Source organism: Echeneis naucrates, chromosome 19 (genome assembly GCF_900963305.1).
Source record: "Echeneis naucrates chromosome 19, fEcheNa1.1, whole genome shotgun sequence".
In the NCBI taxonomy this organism is placed as follows: domain Eukaryota; kingdom Metazoa; phylum Chordata; class Actinopteri; order Carangiformes; family Echeneidae; genus Echeneis; species Echeneis naucrates.
The window spans coordinates 17,184,878-17,212,672 of NC_042529.1; the positions used below are offsets into that span (position 1 = coordinate 17,184,878).

The window sequence follows — 27,795 nt, forward strand, 5'->3', positions numbered from 1 at the left end:
CTCTCTCTCTCACACTCACTTATATGTATTTCACACCATTACATGTGAGTAACTTTGTTTCTTCTTGGAGCTTGTGTTTCTCCCTTTTGCCCTCTATTCCTGACTTCATCCTACAGGAGGTGAATCATCACTACTCCATTTAGCTAGGTATCGCTTCTTCAAGAAAGACTTTCTTGGAGAAATTTGTTGTGTCTCTTTGAATAGTTCTATAAAGAGTCTACATCGGCTCCATGTAAAGTATTTTGACATAACTCTTATGATTTTGTGCTTGTCACTACCCCACTTCTCTGATCTCTCTGCACTAATTGTTTTTATGTTCCAGGAGATGTGGCCAGGGTTCATTGGAGGCACCTGGGCCCAGTGCATCCATAGATGTATAAGCCCCAGGCACTTGTGCCTCGGGTTGAGACGTTTGGAATGGGGGAAATATCCATCCATAACCATTTTCCACTTTCCCTGGCTCTGCTCTTTGTTTCCACACCCACATAAACTACCCATCAGAAGTTTGGACACACTTTCTCATTCAAATGAATAGGAAAGTGTGGCCTAACATTGGACTGGTAGTGTATACTACACTCATGCCCCATTACCCACATGCAATCACAGCTTTCACCACTGAATCGCTGACAGATATACTCCATAACCATTTTTTTGCCTTGTTCATTTAATAAATGACTTGTTATTTGATTGAACCACTTTGTGTCACCTTCTGTTTTTGTCAGGGCTTGTTAAAGCCTTCTCTTGTGGTAAATTGGCTTGCATCATATCAGTTTGAGGGTACCATTATAGGAGGAGAAGGCAGGATTAGTGGCGGACCTGACCTGCTTTGTGCTTTCTCTGGGTTAGATGTACAGGGTGCAGTTTTATGGTTGTATTCTGCTGTCCAATAACTAAATGAATCCAGTGTCAGTTATGATTGAATTAACCATAGTGTCAGCAAACCCACCAGGGATCATTATTAAAGAGATATCAGCATTCAGAGAACACAGAGGAGGGACAGTTGTCAAAGAAGCGCACCACAAAAAACCAAGACAGTGAAATGATAGGAGAAAATAAGCAAGAGTTCTTGGTGAAATTTTAAAATCATGGAGACAGTTCCTTTTTTCATACATTAGTCCCCATCAGTGTGGCACCATCATTTTTGGTTTCTGGTGGTTGAAACCTAATTTGTTCAATAAAGAAAAAAAGTGGAGCTAGTCAGTGTACATTTGGTAATTTGGAACAATTGAGGTGGGTATATGAAGGGAAGCTTGCCTGAGAGAGGTCCAACTCTACCTATCCTGATGGTCATTTCATCAGAGTCCTGGGGCTGGATCGAGTGTTGCTCTGCTTTCTCTTTGGACAACATTGATTTGGTGGGCAGGGCCAAGGCAATCTGAGGGCCAGTACCTACACCCTGTGGAAAAAAGAAAATCACAAAGACAGAAAAGATTGAAATTCTTAACCTACGCTGTTAATTCCAGTGACTTCCTTCATAATGGGGAAAAAAGAATAAGACAAGACCCTAATCATGTTTCTTCAATCAATTTTTTCATTCATTACATGCTGTCCTTAGTTCTATGACGGCTATTAGGATGTTAGATGTTAATTTAACTTATTATTATATATATATTATTTAATCCTATTACCCTATTAAGCAGAGTGTGCCACCAGCGAAACATCCATACAACGGCACTTAAAATTACTATTAGTTTGCGACTGTTCTGAAAGCTGAGAAGTTGCGTGTCACAGCCAATATAGAGTCATTACAGTAATTCCACAAACACTGTTGCTGCAATTTGGCGAATCCGCTCCTTCGTTGTTCACTGTTTCGACATACAGTAACCTGCTGGATATTGAAGGTTTTAAGTGTTCTGGAAAAATTTAAAAAAACGCTTACTCACAGGACACTTTCTGGTGCTTTTATTGTCAAAATAAGCAAAATGTTCAGGTGGAAAGTAGGAATCTTCGGTGTAGAAGGGTTAACATCAGCTCACAACATGAGCTTCCTCATGAGGTCATTTTTAAAAAGTTTAGGAAAACATGGTGCACAAAAAAAAAAAACCTTATATAAGGTTTAATACACATTTTCACAACATTATAACATACAGACATATAACAACATAATATATTGACATTATAACGATGTAATGTGATCACAATTTTGTTAGGGTTCTCACTTCAAACTCATGTTTGAAAGAGGAAGGGTTATTATTACAGTTATTGTTTCTCCAGCTGGCATGGAGATACGATATTGATTATTTTTCTGTTAATAAAAAAACATAACTATATACTTCTGTATTAATGTCTGTAAATGGATATAAAAATTTCCAGCATCCACATTTGGACACAAGTTGTAAGCAGCAAATGGGCCTTTGCACATGTGCAAATAGGAGGCCACTGGACCTGCTTCGACCCACTCTCCCCAAAACTTAAGATGTTTTGCTGCAGGTGTCTGTGAAGCTTCTCATTCACCCAGGTCATATCAAAAGAAAGGGTCCTTTGCAATGTAAGGTTTCACAAGGGTCCACTGATTGGTGCTAGAGAGCACCCACCCATTGAAGGTCTAAGAATAAGTATAGGATGTGGTGATTTTTAAATAGGACAATGTTTGTGTTATGAGGCTTACTTCCTGTTTCCAATAGGTGCTTTCATTTGACTCTGTATTGACACATGTAGCTGGGATGGGAGTCTTATCATGTGTGCAAAAGTTGAGGTAGATCTAACAATTTGTTTGTTATTAGCAACCACTACGTGACACTTGAGAGAAGCCTGCCATTATACAGGGTTTCCATAAAGTTACTTTACAATAAAAAAATATATATATATTACAAAGGCAATTGATGAGAATCTTAATCAGATGTGATGTATGTATGTCCCCAGTGAATATTGCATCTGTGTATTTCAGGTACCCTGTTGATGAAATAGGTAGTGGTAAATGCCCTAACCTTAACCCTTGGAAGGGACTGCCCGATTCCCTGGCCAACCTTGTTCACCAGATATCACTTCCCGGTAACTTCTTTCTGTGGGGTTATGTTAATGATATTGTGTATCGAACAAAGATATGGGACAACACTGACCTAAAGCAAAATATCACTGATGCCATTGCGCCCATTGATGAGGCTATGCTACAGCGAACATGGCAAATCAAGAAATCAAGTACAGCCTTGATGTGCAACTAATGGTTCCCATGTAGAGGTGTATAAAATGAGGCAAAAAAACTTTAATATCTACTCCTCATTTTTTAATAATTTCCACATATTAGTTTGTTCATTTGCTTTTGTAATACATTTTTGAAGTTCTAAAGAGACTTTATAGACACCCTGTAGGTCATGTTGCAGTGAAAGATTTGGAGAACACGCCATGGAAATATCATGTAAAGTCTGATAATATTTTTGTTATTATATATAATTAGTGCCTCGGGGCCTGCACAGTCACTATTGTTATCGCTCGTGGTTCTTATTCTCACTTATTTAGTGCCAATGGCTGAAGCTCCGAGGCTCTACTTAATATTCACCATACTTATTTAATGCCACGGAGGTGAAGCTCCAAGGCACTCATGCTGGGCCTGCCCTGGCTGGAGAAAAACAATCTCGTTATTAACTGGGTCTCTGGGGCTATTATGTGCTGGGAGTCCTTGGTGCCATCAGAACTGCCTGAGTGCGGCAATTAATCCTCCTCCTGTCCTGTCAGTCCCCAGCACCCCTAGTCTCCGGATCTGTCCTCTGTTACCCTGGTCTACCTGGAGTTTTTCAAGGAGGTTCTGCAAACAGCACGCCTCTGCCCTCCCCCCCGCATTGCATTTATGACTGCGCCATCTGCGCCTGTTAAGAACAGGTACTGAGGAGACTGCGGGCGTCCCAGAAACCATACTACCTTGCTCCTAAGTGGTGGCCACAGTCTCCTGGTCGGTGGAGAACATGGAGTACATGGATTCTACACCATCCTTGTCTTGGATCTTTTTCTGCCCTCTGCACTCCTGGGTCCATCTGGTCCAAAGACAGGCATGTTTAGATTAACTGGTGACTTAACTGGCAACTCTAAATTGCCCGTAGGTCTGTGTGTGTGTGAGTGGTTATGTGTCTCTATCTCTCTCTGTATGTTGGCCCAGCAATGGACTGGTGACCTGTCCAGGGTGTAGCCTGCCCTCACCCAATGTGAGCTGGGATTGGCTCCAGCAGCCCAGAACCTCAAGCCTGCCATGAATTGGAGACTGCTGGAACACCAGCGTCACTGCCCATAGTGAAGCAAGTTTTACATCGCCATGGACTGAGAGGGTGCTGACCAAGAAAGAAGCTCTGCTCTGAAATCAACACCTTCAAGCTCACCTGAAAATTGCAGCTGCCCACATGGACAAACCAAATGCCTTCTGAAGAAAAGTTTTATCAGACAAAACGAAGATTGATCTATTTGGCCACAATTACATGAAGCATGTTCTGAGGAGTCAAAGTGAGGCTGTCAAAACTAAGAACAATGTACCAACTGTCATGTTGGTGGTACCATCATGCTTTGGGGCTGTTTTGCTGCCAGTGGTACTGGTGCACTACAAAAACTGGATGAGTGGATGAAACAGACACACAATTGTAACTCTAACCCTAACCCTACCTGCAAATTCTTAAAGTTCACCTCAAATCAACAGCTGGAATTTGGACACAATTGGGTGTTCCAGCAGGACAATGATCTCAAACACAGATCAAAACTGGTTTTGGAATGGATAAAGCAGGCAAACATTAAGTTTCTGGAATTACTTTACCAAAGCCCTGACCTAAAACCTATTGAACATTTGTCAACTGCTGTTAAAAGCCTGGTCTGTGCAGGGAAAACAAGCAATTTAATGAACTTTACCAACTCTGTCCAGAAGAGCGGTCAAATCTCCAGCCAGATTTAGGCCAGAAGCTTGTTGATGGCAACAAAAGCGTCTGGTCGAGGTGAAACTTGATAAAGGACATTTAACCAGTGGACCATTGGGGGCATATGTATATATTTGAGACTGTATGCATAATTTTGACCCTGTGTGGATTAAAGAGAATCCCCCAAAAATTATAAATTGAGCACCCAATTCTTGTTTTTACGAAATATTGAAAATGTATGTTATATAATCTACCCAGGGAAAAGTATGATGATCCCACAATAGCATTGTCAGACACTGAGAACTTGGGAATTAAGGTGCCTTAATTCTGAATTTAATACTGAGTTGTCTCAGTAAAACATAGTTTGAACAAGTCTGACAATGATGACACTAACACCATATATTTTATTTACTAACATACTGTTCAAGGACACTATAAAAACTGTATGTTTTGAAGGCTCGATGTTCTTTCACTGACTGACTGTTCATAGAGTCATGTGTGTGAGTCCATTCACTGAATGCTATTATACTCAAGATAGACAGCGGACGTGTGCACCATAGTTTTGGTGACCATGAAAGGGCCCCATCTGTGAGCAGATTTTGGGATTCTGGACCGAAAGTGCTACCACTGGACACAACAACCTCGAACTCCCCCACAATGGAAGGTTGAGAAGAGGGCCTGATGTCTGGAGCACTGTGATTGCTGTCTTTCCTGGTGAGTTTTGAAAACTATGGAAGGGAAATTCTTCTCCAATGACTGAGATAGGTTGGCAGACGTGCCAGGCAGAAATGACGAGCTCAGGCTAGGTCTGGGAACTGGTGTGACACCTGATTATTCAAAACGCGAAAGGTGGGAGCATTAGTGGGTAGAGACTGTCTGGTATTTGAAAAAAAAAAAAAAAAAAATTGAGAAATTTCAGAGTGGAACTTCAATTCAACTGCAATTTACTTTAATTTTGTCAGGTGGACAGTTCTGCTAATTTGTTTCAAAAACAGAAAGGTTCTATATTAATAAAATACTAATCTTCAAATAATTAATCTAATTAATTAATATATTGCGACTGCTGAAGTACCTGAGAGTGATAAATATGGGGTCTGGAGAAAGCAAGAGTTCTGGTGAAGACTGATTACAGCACTCCCAATGTGACATTCATGTTAGTCAATTGTGGAAAGGAGAGTGTAGCTCAGTTAGATCTGTGGGTCAAGGAGTGTATGTTCCCGAGAGCAGGCAGTTACAACTGGAGGCTCTGGAGGTGAGACTGTTGTATTTAGAGAAAAAAGGAGTCACAAATTGGCAAATTGGCCAACTTTTAACAGCTGGATGACAGGCGAAGCATAGACACGGCCCTAAAATTACCCTGGTGCAGTGCCTGAAGCTGGATTTGGACCTCGACTTAGCTCTACCCCAATCAACTGAAATCCATGACATGCCCCTACTGTATCCTGACCAAGCTGAAGAAGCCACTGCCCCCAACACATCAACGCCACCGGTAGAACAGGTAACCACCAAACCAACCACCTATTGATGAACAGACAATTGCTGTCATTACACATGAGGAATGACTGGCACAAAGTCTCTGGTGTGCTTCAACTGCTGGAGGATCTCAGGATGCATCACTTGGATATGGACATGAGAGCAAAGCAGAATACAGAAGGGCTATTCAACAGCTCATAGGGAGGCTGAAAGAGGAATTCTCTATCCGCCCGGACTGGGAGAAGGTCATGTCCACCACACAGGAAAAAAATTAGACCATCACTGCTTATCTGTATCACCTGAGACAAACAGTGGTGCGGTTTGGTGGCATGTCTGAGATAGACGCTGTGGGCAGATGTGATGATAAATACGTAGCCCGACTGCACGTGTTTTTCATAAATGAACTAAGACAATAGGTTATCAGCTGGTTATCAGATTTCTTAGATGGTTTGCAAAGGGTTTCTCACATAGAGAAATGCTGATCTATAAGACATTGAACTTCATGCCATGGGTGCGGACCTTGGCAACAAAAAGAAAGGGAAGCTGCAAAGCAAGTGGAGATAAAAGACCGCCTTGCTAATAAACTGCACTTGGCCCAAGTTTTGGAGACCAGGTGCACTTATTTGTTAATTTTCTCATTTAACCCTGCAAAAAGAGCACTTCAGCATCTTAATGGTTCATTAGTCTACCATGAACATTGACAGTTATTTCCTGAGACAGTCCGACGCCATGCTACATAAGAAAATACAAGCTGTTGACAATGCTGAGCATAATCAATAGATGGGTGATGGCCATGCTGGACTGTAGACTGTAGCTGATACCGGAGCAGATGTTAGCTAGTTGGCCTTTTATGAAGCTGTTAGTGAAATTACAGCCAACATCTCCAGAGTTATACATACAACGGAAGAAGCTTGACAGTCACGATAAGCGCATAACTGAAGTGCAGAGGATTTCTGCGCTGGAGGACTCCACAGACCCAGACGATGGAAAAATGAAAGCGTTAGAATAGATGGTGTATGAATTCAGATAAACAGCGTGTAATGAATGCGGTGTGGGAGATGGGACAGCAAAAATCAAGCGCTGAAATATGAAGACGCAACGGTGATGATATTTCAGGACTTCTCCACATCAGTTCTACACATGAGAAAAGAATATAGAATACAGTTCGTCTTTGTATCTCTCTTGCAAGCATTCCAGCATTTTTTGTGATTACTCTCTAGCGTTACTGACCCCGGACTTCTCTCACTCCTCTCACTCCTTTTGTACCTTTGCCTTCGCTGACTGCCTTCCTGTGTACCGAACCTTATTATTAAACCTAACTCTTGGAAATCCCTCTGTTGGAGTTATGCTCTTGGGTCCACCCTAATTTACTGATTCCCTTGTCACACTGTTTCTCTGAGAGCCACCACTCTCCCACAAGGTGTTCCATGACCCAGCCCCGGTGGAGAAGTACGTCCAGTCCATGGAGAGAGTCCTTCCATGACGATGTGTGAGTATTACTCTTTAAATTTTTCATGTTGAGCGTTGAGCCTTTTACTATTTGCTACAGTTGGATACACATAGCACTTTATGTGGAGCACTGAGACTGTCTTCTTCTTTTGCAGGCCCACTATAAGCAATGCCTCCCAGCCTCCTGGATATACATCTTTCTTTTGCCGCTAGAGAACCCTCAACCTTCTCTAAGTTTAATGCCAATTTTAGGCAAGGTGTGCTTTTAGATGTACTGTTTTCTGTGATGACTGTTATAGTGTTATGTTCTGCTTCCATTTGGTTCACTCACTGTTGAAGATTACTTTATGGGCGATATGTATTCAGGCATTATTTTATTTTATAGCCAGTAATTATTTCAGCTTTGAAGCTGTGTTCCTGGAATGTGAATGGTGTCTGAAAAAATATACTACTATCTTATCTTGAAAGAGAATGTGTTGACATTGCACTGTTGCAAAAAACTCAGGTGAATGACAGTGAACATTTGAAATTACAACAGGGAAGTTTTGGACAGGGTTACTTTTCAACTTTTACTTCAAGGAGTAGAGGTGTGGCCATGGGAGAATAGGGAGAGGAATTTCAGTCTTTTATATCTTTCAATTCAGCTTCCACCACTGACCCATCGTTGCTGTGGGAAACATCTAAAGCTTTTTCAAGAGGTCTTATTATATCTTCTATGTCCACTAAGAGGTGAGGACAAAACGAAAAAAGGAAAATATTAAGAGTCCAAACTGAAGCATACTTAAAAAGAATGTTTAAAAACTCATCTGCACAGAAACCTAGAGATTTCTGCACTCAGATGCACTGAGTGCTTGCTAAACAAAAAATGTACGGACATGGAGATAAACGAGGGGGTTATTTATCATATCTGAGGAAGAAAAAAGCAGATTTCCAAATCATTTCCTCAGTTCTAGACAGCTGGGGTAATCAGGCTTTCGACACCATAACCATCAATACATTTAAAACTTTCTATGAAAATATGTATAAATCTTAACTACTGACTGATAAAACTGGAAAAATCGTTCCCCCCCCCCCTCCCCTCAACTTTCCTACTATATCTGCGTACCAGAAAAAAAGCTCCTATATCTAAGAAGTAAATCATTGATTCTATTAAAGGGTTACATCTGGTAAAGCCTCAAGTTTGGTAGCGAAATCTACAAAGAATTCCATGACTGATCGACCCTCTTCTAAATATGTTTAATGACTCTTTTAAGAAAATCTCTAATTAAAAAAAAGGTAAAATCCCAGAGGACCCGAGCCCTTACTGAGACTATCAATATGTTAAGTACCTTTTCTGGCTTGTAGGGGAGTGACAGGGCCCAGAGGTATTGTCCCTGTTCATATGGTCTAAGAAAAAGCCACGCCTCAAAATACCTATATTATGTCTGTCCTCCACAGAAGGAGGTGTTGATCTCCCATTTGCAGTCTCTGAGAGCAGTGCACATCTCTCTAATTTAAAAACTGTAAAATCCCAGAGGACCCGAGCCCTTACTGAGACTATCAATATGTTTAGTACCTTTTCTGGCTTATAGGGGAGTGATAGGGCCCAGAGGTATTGTCCCTGTTTATATGGTCTAAGAAAAAGCCACGCCTCAAAATACCTATATTATGTCTGTTCTCCACAGAAGGAGGTGTTGATCTCCCATTCAACAACAGGATTTATTTTGTTACCTGCAAGTAAGAATCTTAATCACAAAGGATACCACACTCCTTCAGTGTCAAAATACTTCACATTTAGACAGACAGTTGTTTATACAGAAATCTGGCAGGTCTATTAGCTTATTCTATAATTCCTTAAATATTCCTTAAGGAATATAGTACCACAAACACCTATTTTCCAAAAGCTTTATGGGAAAAAAACTCAATGTTAGTATAACAGACGATGATAGCTGGAGTAATGCTTGGAAGAGTGCAAAAATGTTGAGTGTTTGTAACTGAGTGAGAGCCATGCAAGTGAAGATCCTACACATGGCCCATATATCTCCCTCTCCATTTCATAAATTCAACCCTAATTCATCTCCAATGTGCCCCAAGTGTAAAATAGAAACCGGTAGTCTCACACACTGCTTGTGGTATTGTAGAAAAATACAGCAGTTTTGGCAGGCTACTTGATATGTCTGATTTGTCCATCAGTTACAGATAAAAAAAAAAAAAAAAAAACACTTAATCACACTTACTGTCTGTGCTAGAAAGCATATTCTCTTGAACTGGATAACAGATAATGTTCTATCCAAGGTTCAAAGGCAAAGGGTGACACTTGAATATGTTGCTTTGGACTATCTGATGTGTCAACGACAAAGCAAAGATGATGTTTTTCGTAAAACATGGGAACCCTTTTTGTCATACATTGGTTTAGAATGCTCTGCCTCGTAAATAACGCCCTACTGTTTAACTGATATGCTTTGTTTCTGTCATGTATTTGTCATGTATTCCCTTTTTTATCCCTTGAAAATTTAATAAACGTGTATATATATATATACACACATATGTATATATATATATATATATATATATATATAGGAAGGGATTAGGATGATGTTCAATGCACTGGCTCTGTGAAACTGCCTGATCTGTTGCAAGAGTTTGTTGTGAATGATCCACGCATCTCACTGGCCAACACCACATGCAGAGACCTGGGCCTGTCCAGCGTCAAGACAAGTTCCTCGTCATTTCTGGGCAAAAGATAAAAATGTGAGCCAGTGATTATCACTGCCAAATTAGACTAAAGAACCTGTTGTAATCAAAATCCTCTCAGACATGAAGCAGTTGAAGGCGTCAAAGCCAGTGTTTGACGCTTAAGTTCACCGGTGAGAACAATTATATTTCCAGTGCGTAAGATCCACCCTGCAGGTGAACCGGTTGAATGGAGATTTGTGCCAGATCTGCAAGCTGCAAATGCTGCTGTGCAGACCAGGGCGTCTACTGTTACTACTGTACTGTTTGTTAAATACTTCAATTTGGCTGCTTTGTTTCTTTTTGTGTTTTAATATTCTGTTTTGATTGCCTTGTTTCCTTGTTAAGTATTTTGCTTTGATTGCTTTTTCCTTTTCTTTAGGTCCACCACGAAGCATTGGCTGATCAGTATCTGTGGTTAAAGTGTTCTTGGGGGCAAAATTCCCCCAGGTGGCTTTGTTGTGCAACGCTAAAAATATCTTAAGCCCAACTAATTAATTTTTATTAGCCCCCCCCCCCCCCTTACGCCACACTAGGTCACATGATCTCCACTGAGGGAAAGTCCCTCATCAAAACGTGTTGAAGCTATTCAAAAGATTCCCAAACCAGTGACAAAGAAACAAGCGATGTCATTTTCGAGGATGACTGGCGGTGGGTTTCGCATTATGCGGAAATTGATAGCACAATAGCACAAAAGCTCATTGCTGACTTTGATTTCTTTATAGACAACTGATAGCAGATATGCCTGGGGGGGTGGTTCAAGTTTTTGGACAAATTTGTAGGAATAGGGATAATAAGAATAGAAATAAGTTCAACCGGAAAACCTAGTACTCATCATTTGTTGCTGACCTGCAGATAAGGGTCTCCATCTGAGATGGCCATTTGGGTGAAAAGCAGGGTACACGGTTGTGAATAAAGTTTTGTAAAAGTGTGTGGTTTGTGCCACAAACAATGTGGGGAAGGGCATTAAAATACCACAGGCTGCTCATCCACCTCCAGAGAGTCCATTTGACCACTTACAAATGAATTTCATTGAGCTAATACCAAGTGAAGGGAAAAAGTTTGTTTTGGTTATTGTGAGCATGTTTTCAAAATGGGTTGAAACTTTCCCCACAGCCAAACAGGCAGCAGTGGTGAAGACTTTGCTGACACCGATAATTCCAAGATGGGTAATTCCTGCAAAAATCAGCTCAGACAATGGCACACCTTTTGCAAATGCAGCTTTGAAGACTGTTGATGAGTATATGGGTATTGACTTGAAATAAAATTGCGCTTATCATCCAGCCTCTGGTGGAGCTTGTTAAAGAGAAAATACAACTTTGAAAAAAACAAACTTGTGAAACTGTGTGAAGAGGTGCTACACCTTGTAGATGTCTAGGGAAAAGGGAAGCAACACAAAGCCGGTGTGATCAGGCAAGCACTGCCATTTACTGTTCAGCAGGTCAAATAAGAGTATAACCAACAGAATTGTAAGATTGTCCGTCACCAGCCTGAAGCTGGTCTGCAGCTGGAATGCCAAATACACAAACAATATACAGAGAAATCAAGTGAGGCAGAGAACAAAGGGGAATGGCTGTGGATAGTACCAAATCATAAAACAAACAAAACCAGACCCTGCTTTCTTGAAACACATTCTAGCAGCCACCCATAAATCCATAATAGTGTGATGTAGACAAGCAAGTTGCCTGTGTGTGGTGAGTGGATGGGAGTATGAAAATCAACCCTAACTAAACCTAATGCTCACATCCCCTGAAAACCCAGAACTAGTGCCTTGTAGAAGTTAACATAAATAAGTATGCTCACGCACTGAAACTAAGTTAACCTAGAGTTAACTAAGCATAGAGACATACACCGTGGTGGATTGCTCAGGTTAAATCACAGCCACCCCTGGTACTTTCACAAAGAGGGTTTTATCAGTTTGGGAGAATGACCCAGCAAGTTTGTGATCAGCAGGTGGGACCAGTGATGACAAAAAGGGAAGGCCAGCCGCAGACAGGAAACACTGGGAACCAACATTGATGGGCGGTCTGGAGGTGTGGCCTGGGGAAGAGACTCCCCCTTGAAGGGTGGATGACAGGTTGATCAGAATGAATTGACAGAGCCAACAGAATAACTGGCCGCACCACAAAATAAAGGAGGCCATAACAAGAGACTAAGTTGTCTTGAATGAAAGCTCTTACTATTGTGCTAATGCATATGAGAGCTAGGAGGAGAAGCAGAAATGGATTGAGCCCACTTGAAATTCTGACTGGGCCTGTTAAGACAGTTGCCAGACACTGGCCAATGTGGGGATGAAATGTTATGATATTGTGCAACCTTGTCATCTGCTTTGTCTAATATCAACCAACAGGTGAAGGCTGCTTTGCCTGGACCAGCTGTGACTAAACTGCACGACCTTAATCCAGGCGACTACATAGTCGTGAGAGACCTCACACGAAAGAATTGGAGAGCTTGCAGGTGGAACGGACCGTTCCAGGTCCTCTTGGTGACGGAGATAGCAGATAAGATTGCAGAGAGCTACGTGGATACACGCCAGTCACTGCTTTAAATTTTTATTCCATATTTGTTGGGTGGTATAAAGTTGATTCTTTACAGGGTTCTTGCACAATTTTAAGAGGAACATTTTATGCTTTGCGAGACATTTTTAAGATCTCAACAAATAAAATTTGATTAATGATACATTTTTTTTTTTTTTGGGGGGGGGGGGTTACTTTAAGACAATTTAAACCTGGCCCCACTGTGGCTAGTTGCGGCCACGGACCACTGGTGCTGTCTTCCTTTCATATGGGACTCAACAGCTTCGACACCCATCTCAGGTTCATGCTGATTTGTGGCGTTGACTGCAATTTATGATCTTGGGAAAGCGGTGTCTCTAGATGCCCGGTTTGGATAAGGGTCCAGGATAGCACTTAATAGAGACCTGAGAAATCTCGGTTGGAGGCAATAGTCTCTTTGAAGTTTGAGGGATGTGGGGGACTGGAAATCCACACCCCCCCTTTTCTTCGGACCTCACAACAACTGTACCTCATTAATATCTGGATGTCCAAACAAATCTCTGAAAGGCCTTCAGTTCATTCAGAACGCTGCTACACAAATATTAACAGGAACTAGGATATAAGATCACATCTCTCCTGTGTTAGCTGCTCTTCATTGGCTGCCAGTAAAATATAGAGTAGAATTCAAAATCCTTCTGTTAAAATATAAAGCTCTTAATGGCCAAGCTCCATCATATGTCAGAGAGCTCATAGTTCCTTACTCTCCTAGTAGGCCACTCCGCTCTCTAGATGGAGGTTTACTTGTGATTCCTAGAGTCTCCAAGAGTAAATCTAGAGGCAGATCCTTCAGTTATCAGGCTCCTCTTCTATGAAACCAAGTTCCAGTATCAGTCCGGGGGCGGACTCTTTCAATTTTCAAGACAAGGCTTATAGCTAAAAAGTTAAAGTCCATCTACTCTTTAGCTATGCTGCTATACCCTCCCCCTTGCATGCGCTGACAATAACCACACTTCTTAAAAATTACCTGTTTCTCCCACTAACCATGTTTTCCCGAAGTCTCTGTCTCTCCCAGTTCCTTACCTCTCTCTCCCTCTTCTCAGCCTGCAGGTGGTGACTCATCACCATTCCATGTTCCTGCAAGGTCTGCTGCTCCCATATCCTCATGAATTCCATACTACAGCTGATCTCCATGAACTTCATGCAGCATCATATTCCTGCCTACACCTGTTTTGAAAATCCCCCTCTCCTGCTCGCATTCTCACCCTACACTACACCCCCCCTCATGCCTCTCTCACTCTCACACTCTCTCTACCACTCTCAACCCAACCAGTCGAGGCAGATGGCCGCCCCCCCAAGCCTGGTTCTTCCCTAGGTTTCTGCCTCTTAAAGAAAAGTTTTCCTTGCCACTGTTGCCAAGTGTTTGCATGTCCGGGGATCTGTTGGGTCTCTAAATAATTTTACAGAGTTTGGTCTAGACCTGCTCAAGTGCCTTGATGTAACTTTGTTATTATGTGGTGCGATACAAATAAATCTGTTTTGACTTGATTTGATTTTGATTTATCTAAATAATCCATGGAAATTGCTCTTTGTCCTAGATATGCATTGCAATATCATGGAAATCTAATTCCCCTATTTCTGTTGTTGTTTTTGCTGCATCCCCCTGAAATGGATCACCTATAGTCTCAGAAACTAATATTTAAAACTTTTTTGAAAATTTGGAAGTCATATTTAAACTACAAAGGTTAAACCGTGTAATCTTGTGTATTACATTTTTGCACTGACATTGTAATTAGCAGCGAGAGTAGGGAGAAGGTAGAGGAGAAGCTATAGAGGTGGAAGTTTGAGCTGGAGAGAAGAGGAATGAAAGTCAGTCGAAGTAAGACAAAAAGCATGTGTGGAAATCAGAGGGAGGCAGGTGGAATAGTGAAGATGTCTAGATTAGAAGTGGGGAAGGTGGAGAATTTTAAGTACCTGGGGTCAACTATTCAGAGTAATGGTCAGTGCATGGGAGCGGTGAAGAAAGTGCAGGCAGGATTGGGGGAGTGGCAGTGTCACAGGTGATCTGTGACAATGGGATCGCAGCTTTCAGCTTTCAAAAGGGAAAGGGGAAATTTATAAGATTCTAGTGAGACCAAAGTTCGAAAGGATAGACTTACGTGGTTTGGACAAGTGCAGAGAAGATATAGGGCATATGTTAGACAGAGAATGTTAGAGATGGAGATGCCAGGAAAGAGGAGAAGAGGAAGGCCACAAAGAAGGTTTATAGATGTATTGATGGAGGACATGGAAAGGGCTGGAGTGATAGAAGAGGATGCTGGAGATAGGGCAGGTGGAGGAAGATGACTTGCTTTGGCAACCCCAATTAGGGAGAAGCCGAAAGAAGAGGAAGAAGAAACGTGAATAATTAGCATTATGCATCATTTGGATTACCAGAGACAAAACATGCTTTTTTGACTTGATAATGGGTGTTTCTGGGATGGAATGTTCACAGCTAGAGAGAATGACACCATTGCTGGTGTGGAGAGGAGTCAAAAAAGTCCTCAACAAAAATTTGTCTTGAACTTGCTCTAACACCCACAAATTTGACTCCTTATCCATAATTTTTACATCAAAATGAAAGAAAATGTGTAATTGTTTTGCTATTCTGGATAATACAACAAGCGACCTATAAATTCCACAGCAACAGCAGCCAACCCCCAAAGAATTATGGAGAGAAGTAGATATTATGTGTTTTCTCTCGATCTGGCTAGGCAGCACAGCAGCAGAGTAATTAGCATTGTTGCTTCACCGCAAGAAAGTTGTGGGTTCTGTGGGTCCTGGTGTGGAGTTTGCATGTTCTCCCCGTGCCTCCCTTGGTTTCCTCTAGTTAGTCCTGTTTCCTCCTATTATTCAAAGACATGCACATCTAGGTCACCGCTCGTCTCTGTATCCCTCTCTGTGTTTTGGATCTCCGATGGACTAGTAACCTGTTAGGCGTGTACCCTGACCTCACCTGGAGCCTTGGCTGGCTGGCTCCTGCCCCATCCCACAACTTGGAAATGGCTAAGCAGTAGAAGATGAGTGTGTGTGAGTGATCTCCTGGCTGTGTTTTGTCTTTATTATCTACACTGTGCTACCTGAAGGTAGCAGTGAGAGTTAAACATAGCTGCAGCTCATCAACTATTTAATAGTGTTGTGACTGACACTTTAATTAATTACCCCTCCCAAAAAAAATAAAAACCCAATAAAAAAAAAGTAACCAAGTATTTTAATGGCACTTTCATTTGCACTTCTGAGCATTGCTCAGTGGTTGAGTTACAGGCATACAGGTTACACCGATGCTCAATGTGATAGCATGATGAAAAAACACTGGCTGAAAGGAAATTTAAATATAAAAAAACTTTCAGATGGAAGTATAAACAAAAATGCTGTTCTTTGGACTTTATGCTGAAAGCAGTTGGCGTGTCACAGGAGCACTTCCACCATTCACTATCACCTCACACCACCAAGTTGGAGTTAGTGCACAGGTCAATTTTTATATACCATTTTAGATGGTAGACATTGCACTTTATGCTGAACTGTTAGTTTGTTTAGTTTTAGCATTTCTAAGTTTACCACACAAAAATGCATTTCTACTGGGGGGGGTCTGGTGTCAAGCACAGGAATACCATGGTCCTTTAAACAAGGTATTGGCACTTTTGACAATGTGCAGTAAGTGTAATAAATTAAAGTGTAAATAAATTAGCTGTGTAATAGTTGCTGCTATCCTGCAGCTTTCAATAGTTGTGAAAGCTGCAGGGTTCAAAGCGTGTGAAAAAAGTAGTGGTTCATAATCCGGAAATTACAGTATACAGGCAAAAGTTTGGGCATCCGACTTAAAATGTCTGTTACAGTAAATTGTTAAGCAGATGAACTGGTTATCAGAAGGCATAGATGGCAATTTCTCTACAATTTTCAGGAAAAGACATTTTTATTTCCATCCAGCACAGGCATCTGACATGGTCAGTACTCAATTCTCTTCTGCAAGTATCCCAACTTGTTAACCCAACTTGCATTTTCTAACCAGCTTAGAGTCTCCTTGCCAATTTTTCCTTGGAACAGCCATCTAAGACTCCAAAGATACTTAGACTGTCCACCATGCGCTGCTCTTTTGAGATCTATCCTCAGATTTCCATTGATATTTAGGTAGGTGCACCATTACAAAACCTTCCACTTGCACATCTTAGGCATGCAATGTACAGTACAAGCCAAAAATGTGGACACACCTTCTCATTCAAATGGAAATAGGAAAGTGTGTCCAAACATGTGGCCTGTACTGTAGATGCTGAGATGTGAGATGAATCACATCATATATCATTATTTTGTTGTAGGGCCAATTCACTTTTTAACTTCAGCATTTTTTCAGACAGACAATGTTTGTTTCCAAAACTTGCTGGCTGCAACAAAAGCCCAAAGCAATGTCAATCCAAAACCATGCATATTAGTTAGAGAGGTGTGCTTTTTGTGGAATTTGGCACCCTTTTTTCTCCAAACATACGTTTGAACATTGTGGTGTTGGCATTGTGGACGTATTTGTTCAGGTGCTGCACAATACAGCAGTGCAAGGTCTTTTGCAGCCAAACACGGATCTTTATTTATCATTCTAGAAAGTAAACAAGCAATTCCTTAAGTGAGTTTGCTTGATCCACCAATCGTTCTCACCAAGGCCTGCCCATCTGATTCCATTTTTTTATTTTCAACTCAGGGAAGTAAAAGAGGAAGTGGTATTGCTTCGATATGCAAAGACTCATTTAAACCAAATGTAGTTAATTTTAACAGTTTCTCATCATTCAAATATCATGCCTTTGTTTTTAGGGTTAGGGTTATCCTTAGTATCACAGTTTAATGGCCCCCCCACCATTCCACTGTTTTTATCAGTGAATTCTCTGAACTATTATCCACCATACACATTATTTATAATTGAATTTTAAAAACTGGTGATTTTAATTTGCATGTTGATATGATACCTCGAATCCATTGTACAGAGTTTTTAAATATTTTAAGCTGCATGGTTTTTAAACAGCACGTCACACAGAGGACACACCCTGGACCTGGTCATAACCTAAGACCTGTCCACTGGTGTGTCCTCTGTTGTTGACTTGGCTGTGTCTGACCACAACTGCGTGTTTTTAACCATCAGGAGGCCTCGCTGAGAACAGTGAGGAAACGCTACCTTACTTCTGAGGTGGCTGCAAATTTTATCCAGATTTTATAGAGCAGGTTTTACCTGCAATGTGTGGTTTTATTGTTGATCATTTTAATAGTAAAGTAACAAAATGCAGAGTGCAGAGAGGAGATGGAGAAATGAAATTGACAGTTAACTATGAAATACTATGTGAACTCAAAATCTGCAATAACACGGTCAAACAGGCACGGATATGTCACTTTAAAAACTCATTACAGATAATAAAAACAACCCCAAATTCCTTTTCTCCACCATCGATCTTTTAACTAAAACCAATTTTAATAAATCTTTGAAGACCAAGCCAACAAACACCCTCTGTGAGGACTTTGCAGACCACTTCAGAAGTAAAACTGATGATATCAGATCCTTTTATCTCTTCTTTTATCTCACCAGAATGTGATTCTTGACACACCTGGACAATTGCTTTCAACTGAGGAAACACTAGAGAGTTTTACCCTGGTTGACCCAAGGACACTTAGTCGAATTTTTTCCCAAATGAACACAACAACCTGCCTTTTAGATCCAATTCCCACATCACTTTTAAAATTGTTTTATGGATTCTTTGAGGAACAGATTTTAGATATAGCGAATTGCTCTCTTCAGACAGTTTTCTTCCCCACTGCCCCTTCTCAAGAAGAGCAATTTAGATCCCAATATCTTCAATAATCACGGACCTGTATCCAACTTACCATTTTGAAGCAAAATTTTTGAAAAGCTGGTTTTTAACCAAGTAAATTATTTCTGAAATAAAAACAATGTTTTAGAGAAATATCAATCTGGTTTTAGGACGAACCACAACACACAGACAGCCCTTTTAAAGATTTTAGTGTAAGTGTAAAGCTGGTCCACATAAAGTTACAGTCTTGATGTTACTAGATCTCTTGTTTTGATGTTTTTTTAAACCCTTTTTTGCTGCTGTAATACTGTGAATTTCCCCACGCATATGGGACGCATAAAGGAATGTCTTAGCTCTGCCTTTGACACAGTAGATGACCAAATTTTATTAAATAGACTCAAACACATAGTCAGCCTCTTTGGTACGGTTTTTAACTGGTTCAGCTCTTATCTCATTGATCGACATATCTTTGTAAGTTTGGATGCATGCTCCTCCAGAACACATGAAACCAAATGTGGGGTGCCCCGAGGGTCAATTTTAGGTCCAGTTCTTTTTAATTTATATATGCTTCCCCTTGGGGACTTCACCAGGAGACATAGCACCACCTTTAACCATTATGCAGATGACACATTGCTGTGTCTCCTGATGACACTGGGCCAATTGATGTCCTTTTGAATTGTATTTTAGATATAAAGTCATGGATATCCCAATGTGTTTCAGGATAGATTTTAAGATGCTCTTATTAATTTTTAAATGTCTTAATGGTTTTGGGCCTTATTATTTATCTGACCTGCTTTTATCATATCAACCCTTGCAGATCCTGAAGTTCTCTGTCACCAGCCTTTTAATCCTTCCAAAAGTTAGAACTAAAACCCATGGGGAGGCTCCATTCAGCCATTACATCCCTAACCTACAGTATAGAACAGCTTGCCAGAGAACATCAGGACCACAGAGACTCTTGGTTCTTTTAAAAGGAGGCTCAAGACTCACCTTTTTAGCTTGGCTTTTAATTGATTTCTTTTACTCCTTAATTCTTTTAGCATACTTTGTTTTTAGTCTCTAAGTCTTTTACTCCAGTGTTTCCTAATAGGAGCCATCCACACTGAGAGGTGTGTCTGGTCTGCCCGTGGGGACATCGCCCTGGAGGTCATCCAGGCATGGAGGACTAGGGGGATCTGCACCTTGTGTGAAGTCTACCTTGGTCCATTGGGGTCTGAGGGCGTGGCACCCCCTGGGACCATATGCTGTGACGCCTCTCGGGGCGCATGGCTCCCTCAGGTGGCCTTTCTTCACCTCGATCCTCAGGGTGCTGCCATGTCTCTATACAGACAGCTAGTATCTACTGTGTGTGTGTGTGTGCGTGTGTGCGCGCATTCGTGGGGTGGGGTAGCATGGGGGAGTGTGGGTGCCTGTATGCAGGTGTATGAAAAGTGCTTTACAAATAAAGACTGATTGATTGATTGATCTTCCAGACCTTACCTTGGCCTCCACTTTAAACTGTCTCTTATATGCTATTTCTTAATGATATTATAAACTGAGGAAACAGAAACCTGCAAAAAGGTTTCTTATCTTTGTTATCTAATTGCCTCCTCCTATTTTGTGATGATTGATTATTTCTATTTGTCAGAATACTAGGGCATTGCTTTAAAGAGCACATGGCTGTTCATTTTAGGGACAAGTTTGAGGAGTCAGAGAATTTATAGAGTTTTGAAAAACCATTCACTTTTCCTATTATGATGTTCATTCATGGATAGGGTAAGGAAAACAGAGGAAGACAGACAGAAAGGCATTTGGTGTTCCCAGAACATGACTGATGCAGACTACTATCCATTTTGTGAACTTACTACTATTGTATGTTAAGTGTACCTCAAATTTCTCAGTATTGCTCTTGGAAGATTTCTGTATTAAGAGTAAACTAGTTGCCAGTCGTTTCTTCTGTTTTGGCGTTATTACTCCTTATTTTGCAGGAGCTTCAATGTCCGCTTTATGTGAGATTCTGGTCATTATTATTACTGTCACAGTATATCTGTATCTGTCACAATGCTTTGAAAGCAAAATGGTTCCCTGTTTTTCTAGCTCTCTGGATCAATTCTGCATATCCACCCCCCCACCTTCCTCTATTTTTCCTAGCAACCACATTAATCCATAAACAATCAACACTTGTCTTAATAATGTAATAATTCTCCAAAAACTGACGTATGTTCATTATTCAAAATGTAGATATATTACACGAAATACTATTCAGGCAAATATATAGTGTGCAAGAAATTCTTACCAGCAGGGTCATGGCAACGTCAGCAAAATAGACAAAGGCTGCTCCCAGTGTGAATCCTATACTGACAGGTGCAAATGCAAATGAGCCGTACTTCCCAGAATCTTCTGCCATGTCAATCGCCGGTGCAAGTAATGACCAATAGGAGGCAGCCAGCATTACCTGAGAGAAACAAAATTAAGGGGAAAGAGGAAAATTAGAAAAAATACCACAATATCACAGTGAAGTTCAAATAAGAAAGATAGCTCTATGATGTTAATTTGCAGTTGAGGGGTGTAAATGATTCATAGAGACTTTTATTTTGTACACATAACAGTGCTTGTGTATGGTGGCCCTGAGTGCAAAACAAAACAGCAAACAGTTGAATAAAACCGTATATAACTAAATGCAACAGCAAATCAGAGCACTACGACATTAAAAACAACGGTAGATGCCCTCGAGCAACATAAATTGTCACTGAGTGGAAAAGTCATAAAAAAGAAGCTATAATGCTACTGATTTCCAACAAATTCCATTGACAAAAAATGGAATTTTAAGCCACAGATTTCAACATTCTGCAGAGCCCAAAACATTTCAAATTTCACTTATATCATGTTGGGTTACAGTGCTGTGAAAAAGTATTTGCCACCTTCCTGATTTATTACTTTTTTGCATGTGTCACACTCAACTGTTTCAGCTCATCAAAAAAAATTAAAAATGACACAAACATAACCCAAGTAAACATAAAATGCAGTGTTTATGTGATGATTTTAATTGTTAAGAGAAAAATACAATCCAAACATGATCGTCTGTTAAAAAGTTATTTGCCCCCCTTGTTAAATGATGAGGTAACTGTGATTAGAGGCATAGTCGTTTAGGTCTATAGAAAAAGTGTCAGTCGACCGACAACCTAAATTTAGAGTTAATAAACTTAATAAAATAATAAACCCAAACTAAAAAGAAGAGGAGCTAAAAACAATCACCTATTGCAATTTCCCAGTCTGGGATAAATAAAGTATCTATCTATCTATCTAACTGAAAGTCAGTCTTAAATAACACTGCGATCAAATGTGGACTGTTGAACATTCGATCATTATCATCAAAATGTCTACTAGTAAATGATCTCATTGCTGATCATCATATTGATTTATTTTGTATAACTGAAACGTGGCTGCAGCAGGATGAGTATGTTAGCATTAATAAAGCCACACCCCCAACTCATGTTAATTTTCATATCCCTCGTACCACAGGTCGAGGAGGGGGGTGGCTGCAATATTTCAGTCAAGCCTATTAATCAACCCCAGACAAAAATCTGGCTGCAGGTCTTTTGAAAGCCTCACTCTTAGTCTTTCCCACTCAGACTGGAAAGGTGAAAAACCAGTTGTTAGTTACAGTACACCGTCCACCTGGTCCGTACTCAGAATTCCTATTGGGTGATTTCAATATACATGTTGATGTAGAAAGCGACAGCCTTAGTTCTTGGTTTCTTTCCCTACTAGACTCAATCGGCTTTTCCCAGCATGTGAATGAACCCACTCACTTCTACAGTCATATCCGTGATTGTTCTAACATATAGAATTGAAATTGACAAGTTAACAATTCTTCCCCAAAACTCTCTCCTGACTGACCATTACCTTATTACATTTGAGTTTACTTAATGGGCTCCACAGCATTGAGGAATAAATTCAGCTATGGAAGATGTTTATCTGAAGCTCCTGTGGCTAAATTTAAAGAGAACATTCGGTCACCATTCCCAACAATATCTAAATTCAAATTAGGATTTCTCCCATACGCAGGTTGATAACCTTGTGACTAGCACTATGGCCACACTGTGTTCAAATCTCGACAATGCCGCCCCTCTCAAAAAGAAAGTATTCAAATTGAGCAGGCTGGCTCCCTGGTATAATTCCCAAATTTGTGCCTTAAAGCAGACATCAAGGAAATTAGAAAGAAATTGACGTTCCAGTAAGTCAGAAGAGTCTCACAGAGCCTGGAAAGATAGCCTAAAAACATATAAAAAAGCTCTCAGCAGCGCAAGAAGAAAATATTACTCAGCACTCATAGAAGAAAACAAGAACAACCCCAGGTTTCTCTTCAGCACTGTAGCCAGGCTGACAGAGAGCCATAGCTCAGTTGAACCAGTGATCCCCTTAACTCTAAGCAGTGATGATTTTATTAACTTTTTTACAGATAACATTGTCACTATCAGAGAAAGAATTTATCAGCTCTTGCCTACGTTAGATAAAAATATCCTACTGAATACAGCAACTCCTGAATCAGCTGCAATGCCTCTTTCAGATCAGGAATCATTCTCACCTCTTAATCTCTCAGAGCTAGCTTCTATAGTTTCATCATCCAGACCATCAACCTCTCTATTAGACCCAGTACCAACTAGCCTCTTTAAAGAGATCTTTTATTTAAGCCGTTCATTCTAGATTTGATTAATCTGACTTTATTTCTGGGTTATGTATGTTATTATGACCGCGGTCATCAAACCCCAGCTTAAAAAGCCTAATCTTGATCCAGATGTTTTGGCAAACTATAGACCTATATCGAACCTTCCATTCATGTCAAAAATCATTGAGAAAGCAGAAGCAAACCACTTATGTGACCATCTGGATGGGAACAGTTTGCTTGAAGAGATTCAGTCAGGATTTAGAGCCCATCATAGCACAGAAACAGCACTGGTTAAAGTCTCCAATGACATTCTAATCTCTTCAGACAATGGATCAGCCTCCATACTTCTCCTTCTAGATCTCAGTGCTGCTTTCGACTCCATAATATTTTACTACAGAGACTGGAACATGAAATTGGGATTAAAGGAACTGCACTAAGGTGGTTCAAATCCTACTTATCAGATAGACATCAGTTTGTTCATGTTAACAACAGCTCCTCCTCATGTACTGTAGTCAGTCAAGGAGTCCTGCAGGGTTCGGTACTTGGACCAATCCTCTTTACGCTTTATCTGCTTCCTCTAGGCAACATTATCAGGAAACACAGCAATGCTATGCAGACGACACTCAGCTGTACTTATCAATGAAGCCAAATGAAGTCACTCAGATAGTCAGACTGCAGACATGTCTTGAAGACATAAAAGTCTGGATGACTGAAAATGTTTTACTTCTTAACTCTGACAAAACAGAAGTTATTGTACTCGGCCCTAAGCACCTCAGAAAAATAATATCTAATCATCTCATCAGTCTGGACGGCATCACTTCGGCTTCCAGCTCCACTGTAAGAAACCTTGGAGTAATTTTTGACTAGGACTTTATCACTCACATAAAACAAGTTAGTTGGACTACTGTAACTCATTACTATCTGGATGTCCAAACAAATCTCTAAAAGGCCTTCAGTTAATTCAGAACGCTGCTGCACGAATATTAACAGGAACTAGGAAAAGAGATCATATCTCTCTGTGTTAGCTGCTCTTCATTGGCTGCCAGTAAAATATAGAGTAGAATTCAAAATCCTTCTTTTAACATATAAAGCTCCATCATATCACAGAGAGATCATAGTTCCTTACTTTCCTAGTAGGCCACTCCGCTCTCTAGATGGAGGTTTACTTGTGATTCCTAGAGTCTCCAAGAGTAAATCTGGAGGCAGATCTTTCAATTATCAGGCTCCTCTTCTATGGAACCAACTTCCAGTATCGGTCATGGGGGCGGACTCTTTAACTTTTTAACTATAAGCTCTGCTATACAGGAAAGTTTTAAGCCTGGTCTTGAAAATTGCTAAAGTCCTCTACTCTTTAAATTATTATATTATTGATTATATATTATTATTATATTATAATATTACTTTAAATTTAACTGGATATTGCAGCCAGTTGCATATGACGGATGAGAAGTGATACTTAAAGCCCATTCTTTTCAATTTAACATGCTCTGTATCCATCCAGTCACCACCTCGACTTTGAAAAGAAAAAAGGAAAACCCTCTCGCACCAACCCAAATACTGCAAAGCTCCAGCACAGATTCTGGGTGTTTAATAATAGAGACCGAGAACCCCCTCTTTGCCATGTCCCTGGTCGCCCCCTCCGCTGATTCATACAGCATTGTCCTATCCAGGGAGAAGACTCTAAACTAGGCCGGGAACTGAGTTTGAAATCTGATTTTCTTCTCCTTCAGTACTGATTTCACTTAGGCATATTCCTTTTGCTTTTTCAACACATCAGGCAGGTAGTCATGATCCAAATTAACACTTTTTCCATGAAGTTGAAATCCCTGCTTTTGCCAAGCCAACTTTTTCATCCTGTAGCTTGACAATTTTGCCAAAATGGACCTCGGTGGAGCTCCCAGTGGTGGCTTCGATGTCAAGGCGCGTTGAGCTCTCTCCACTCGCAACTCAAAAGAGGCCTGGAGATCCAGTCCTTCCTGCAGCAAATGCTCAACATAACCCACCATCGGAGAGTTCTCCTCCACTCCCTCTTTGACTGCGTGGATTCTGACATTCTCTCTTCTGGAGCATCCCTCTAAATCTGCATCCAGGTGTAAACCAAATTAACTTCCTTAGTTCTTTCAGGATAAGGCCCAGACCTGCTTCTTCCATCTACTCCTGGCCGTGGTCCAATTCCGTATCCTCCATTTCACTCCGACATAGCGAGGGGTTACTGTATTCAAATTTCTTACATACTCAAGCTGTTGCAGGCAATTTTTACTTCAAAATATCGGGAGCAACTTTCCTACGCTGCCATCACCTAGCTCGTCAAACCAGAAGCCTGTAAGAATAGTTTTAATACGATACACGTCTTACTTATACTTGAGTATATTTACGAAAAAGAAATGCTACTTTCACTCCGTTACCATGGCGTACATTCCGCTCGCTACTTTTTTGGCCATTTGTCAATCAATGCACGAACCATTTTTTTTGTTTTGTCAGGAAGACTTCCAAAGACTCATATGACCGTGTTTCACCAATCAAATGTAGCCACTAACTACGTTTGTGGATCGTGCACACACTGGAACACAAACGCCAGACTGGATGTTAGCAATGGCAATTCAGATTTACACAAGGAAGAAGATGCCTGTCTGCCCAAAACGTGACATTTCAGCCTACAAGAACTCAACTTCAAACTTCAGAGAACACATTAAAGTAAGTAGTTTAGGTTTGGCTGTGGAGCCTAGCACTGTTTGTAAAGCTATTTCTTTGACGATAGTTAAAAATATTCAACAGAAGGAGAAGATATGATCAAAGATATCTAGGCCAACAGCAAAAAATCCTGCCCACTCTTTATGGCGAAGCATTTCATTCAGAACTAGCTTCTTCAGGGCGTAATAAGATTTTGGTTCGTGAGTGGTGGCACGAGTCGTCACGTGATGGTGCTAGACCAATAGAGTAGCTGATTTATGACAACAGACCGGCAACATGGCAGTCTCCATGGTTTCATTACCGATATAGAGGAATTCTCCCAAAATCCTTCTAAAGACGGCTACATGGATTCTAAACAGTGCTTTATAAATAGCCACCACCACGAAGAACAATGAGGCAATTAGATGATAAGGTGAACTTTTTATGTAATAATTTTGATCAATAAAAGGAAATAAATGTTGTTATAAATGACGACCATTCATTTATTCACTCATAACTAAATACAACATTGATCAACGGGGTATGATTGGGGACTGGAGAGCATGTTTGTTGCGTGGATAATTAGTGTGTAGTGTTGTTGTCTTTTTGTTTTGTGTGTCAAAAAAAAATTAGAGGCCCGTGGAGACCCTCGAAAAGTCCCTCTGTCTTATGGCAGACAGGAACTGTTTGGAGTGGCACAAATTATTTCTGTGGCAGTATTGTGTCCAGGCTGGGCTGGAAAGTAGACTGTTCTAAACTGCGGTCTAGTGGGGAAGCAACATAAAACAAAAGAATGCAAGGTGGCTGGACAAACTGGTGGAAAGAGCTGGCTATGTGATTGGAACCAGATTAGATTCACTGGGGGCATGGTTGAGTGATGCACACAGAGAAATGCAGACACCATCTTAAAATACTCGGACTATTCTCTTCATAACACTATAGTGGATCAGAGAAAACCACAACAGTGGACTGCTAATACCTTACAATGCAGCAGGGAAAGGTACAGAAAATCATTCATTCCCAGTACCATGAGGCTTTTCAACTTAAATCAAATATATTTACAGTGGTGCAAGAAAGTGTTTGCCCCCTTCCCGGGGCCAGATTCTCCAATCTTTTCTTATGAAAGATTTTAAGTAATGCCTTAAGATCTAAATTAAGAAGTTAAGAGAGTTCTGAAATGCAATTCCTCAAAATTTTCTTAAGAACAGTCTCAAATCTTACAAATCTTTATTTTCCTACTTAGGAACTTCTTAAAATACATCACAAATCAATATGTTGCATCATAGAAAATAATAAACATTTAAAAAGATGTTAGTTATAAATTAACGGTCAAACTTGTCAAAGCAGGATCTTGAGATTATTATTGAGGTAATTAATGGAAGAAACAAATTACTACTTGGGAAAATAGTCAATATATGAATAACAACTGAAAATAAGTCTAGAGGGTGGGAAAAAGTGGCCAAGGCTGTCTCCGCGGTGGGACAGACACAGAAATGGCGCAAGTGTCAAGAAAAAGTGGGTGAATTTCAAGCCTCAGCTGAGAGGAAACAACTGATGAACAAGACCGGTGGAGTTCATAGTATTGTATCTTTGAGGGATAACTAGGTGGATGGAGGAAGGACGAGAAGGAGGCGATGTCGCATTTTGCTAGCTTAACAGAGCCCAGATTTATTTCCTTGCCCCAGTACAGCTAACTTCTA

At 40.6% G+C, this 27,795-nt stretch overlaps 1 protein-coding gene across 3 annotated transcripts in view; it reads right to left on the reverse strand.

Moving 5' to 3' along the window:
• The window catches only part of slc39a11 (solute carrier family 39, member 11), a 61,417-nt gene that overhangs the window by 31,052 nt on the left and 2,570 nt on the right, over positions 1-27,795 (reverse strand). For 2 of the 3 annotated variants that reach the window (XM_029528284.1, XM_029528282.1), the window contains exons 4-5: positions 21,053-21,211; positions 1,255-1,396 (exon numbers count right to left, since the gene is read on the reverse strand). In XM_029528284.1, coding sequence (XP_029384144.1) covers positions 1,255-1,396; positions 21,053-21,211 — 301 coding nt within the window. The remainder of the gene's footprint in view (positions 1-1,254; positions 1,397-21,052; positions 21,212-27,795) is intronic. The other variant, XM_029528283.1, reaches the window with a different exon arrangement.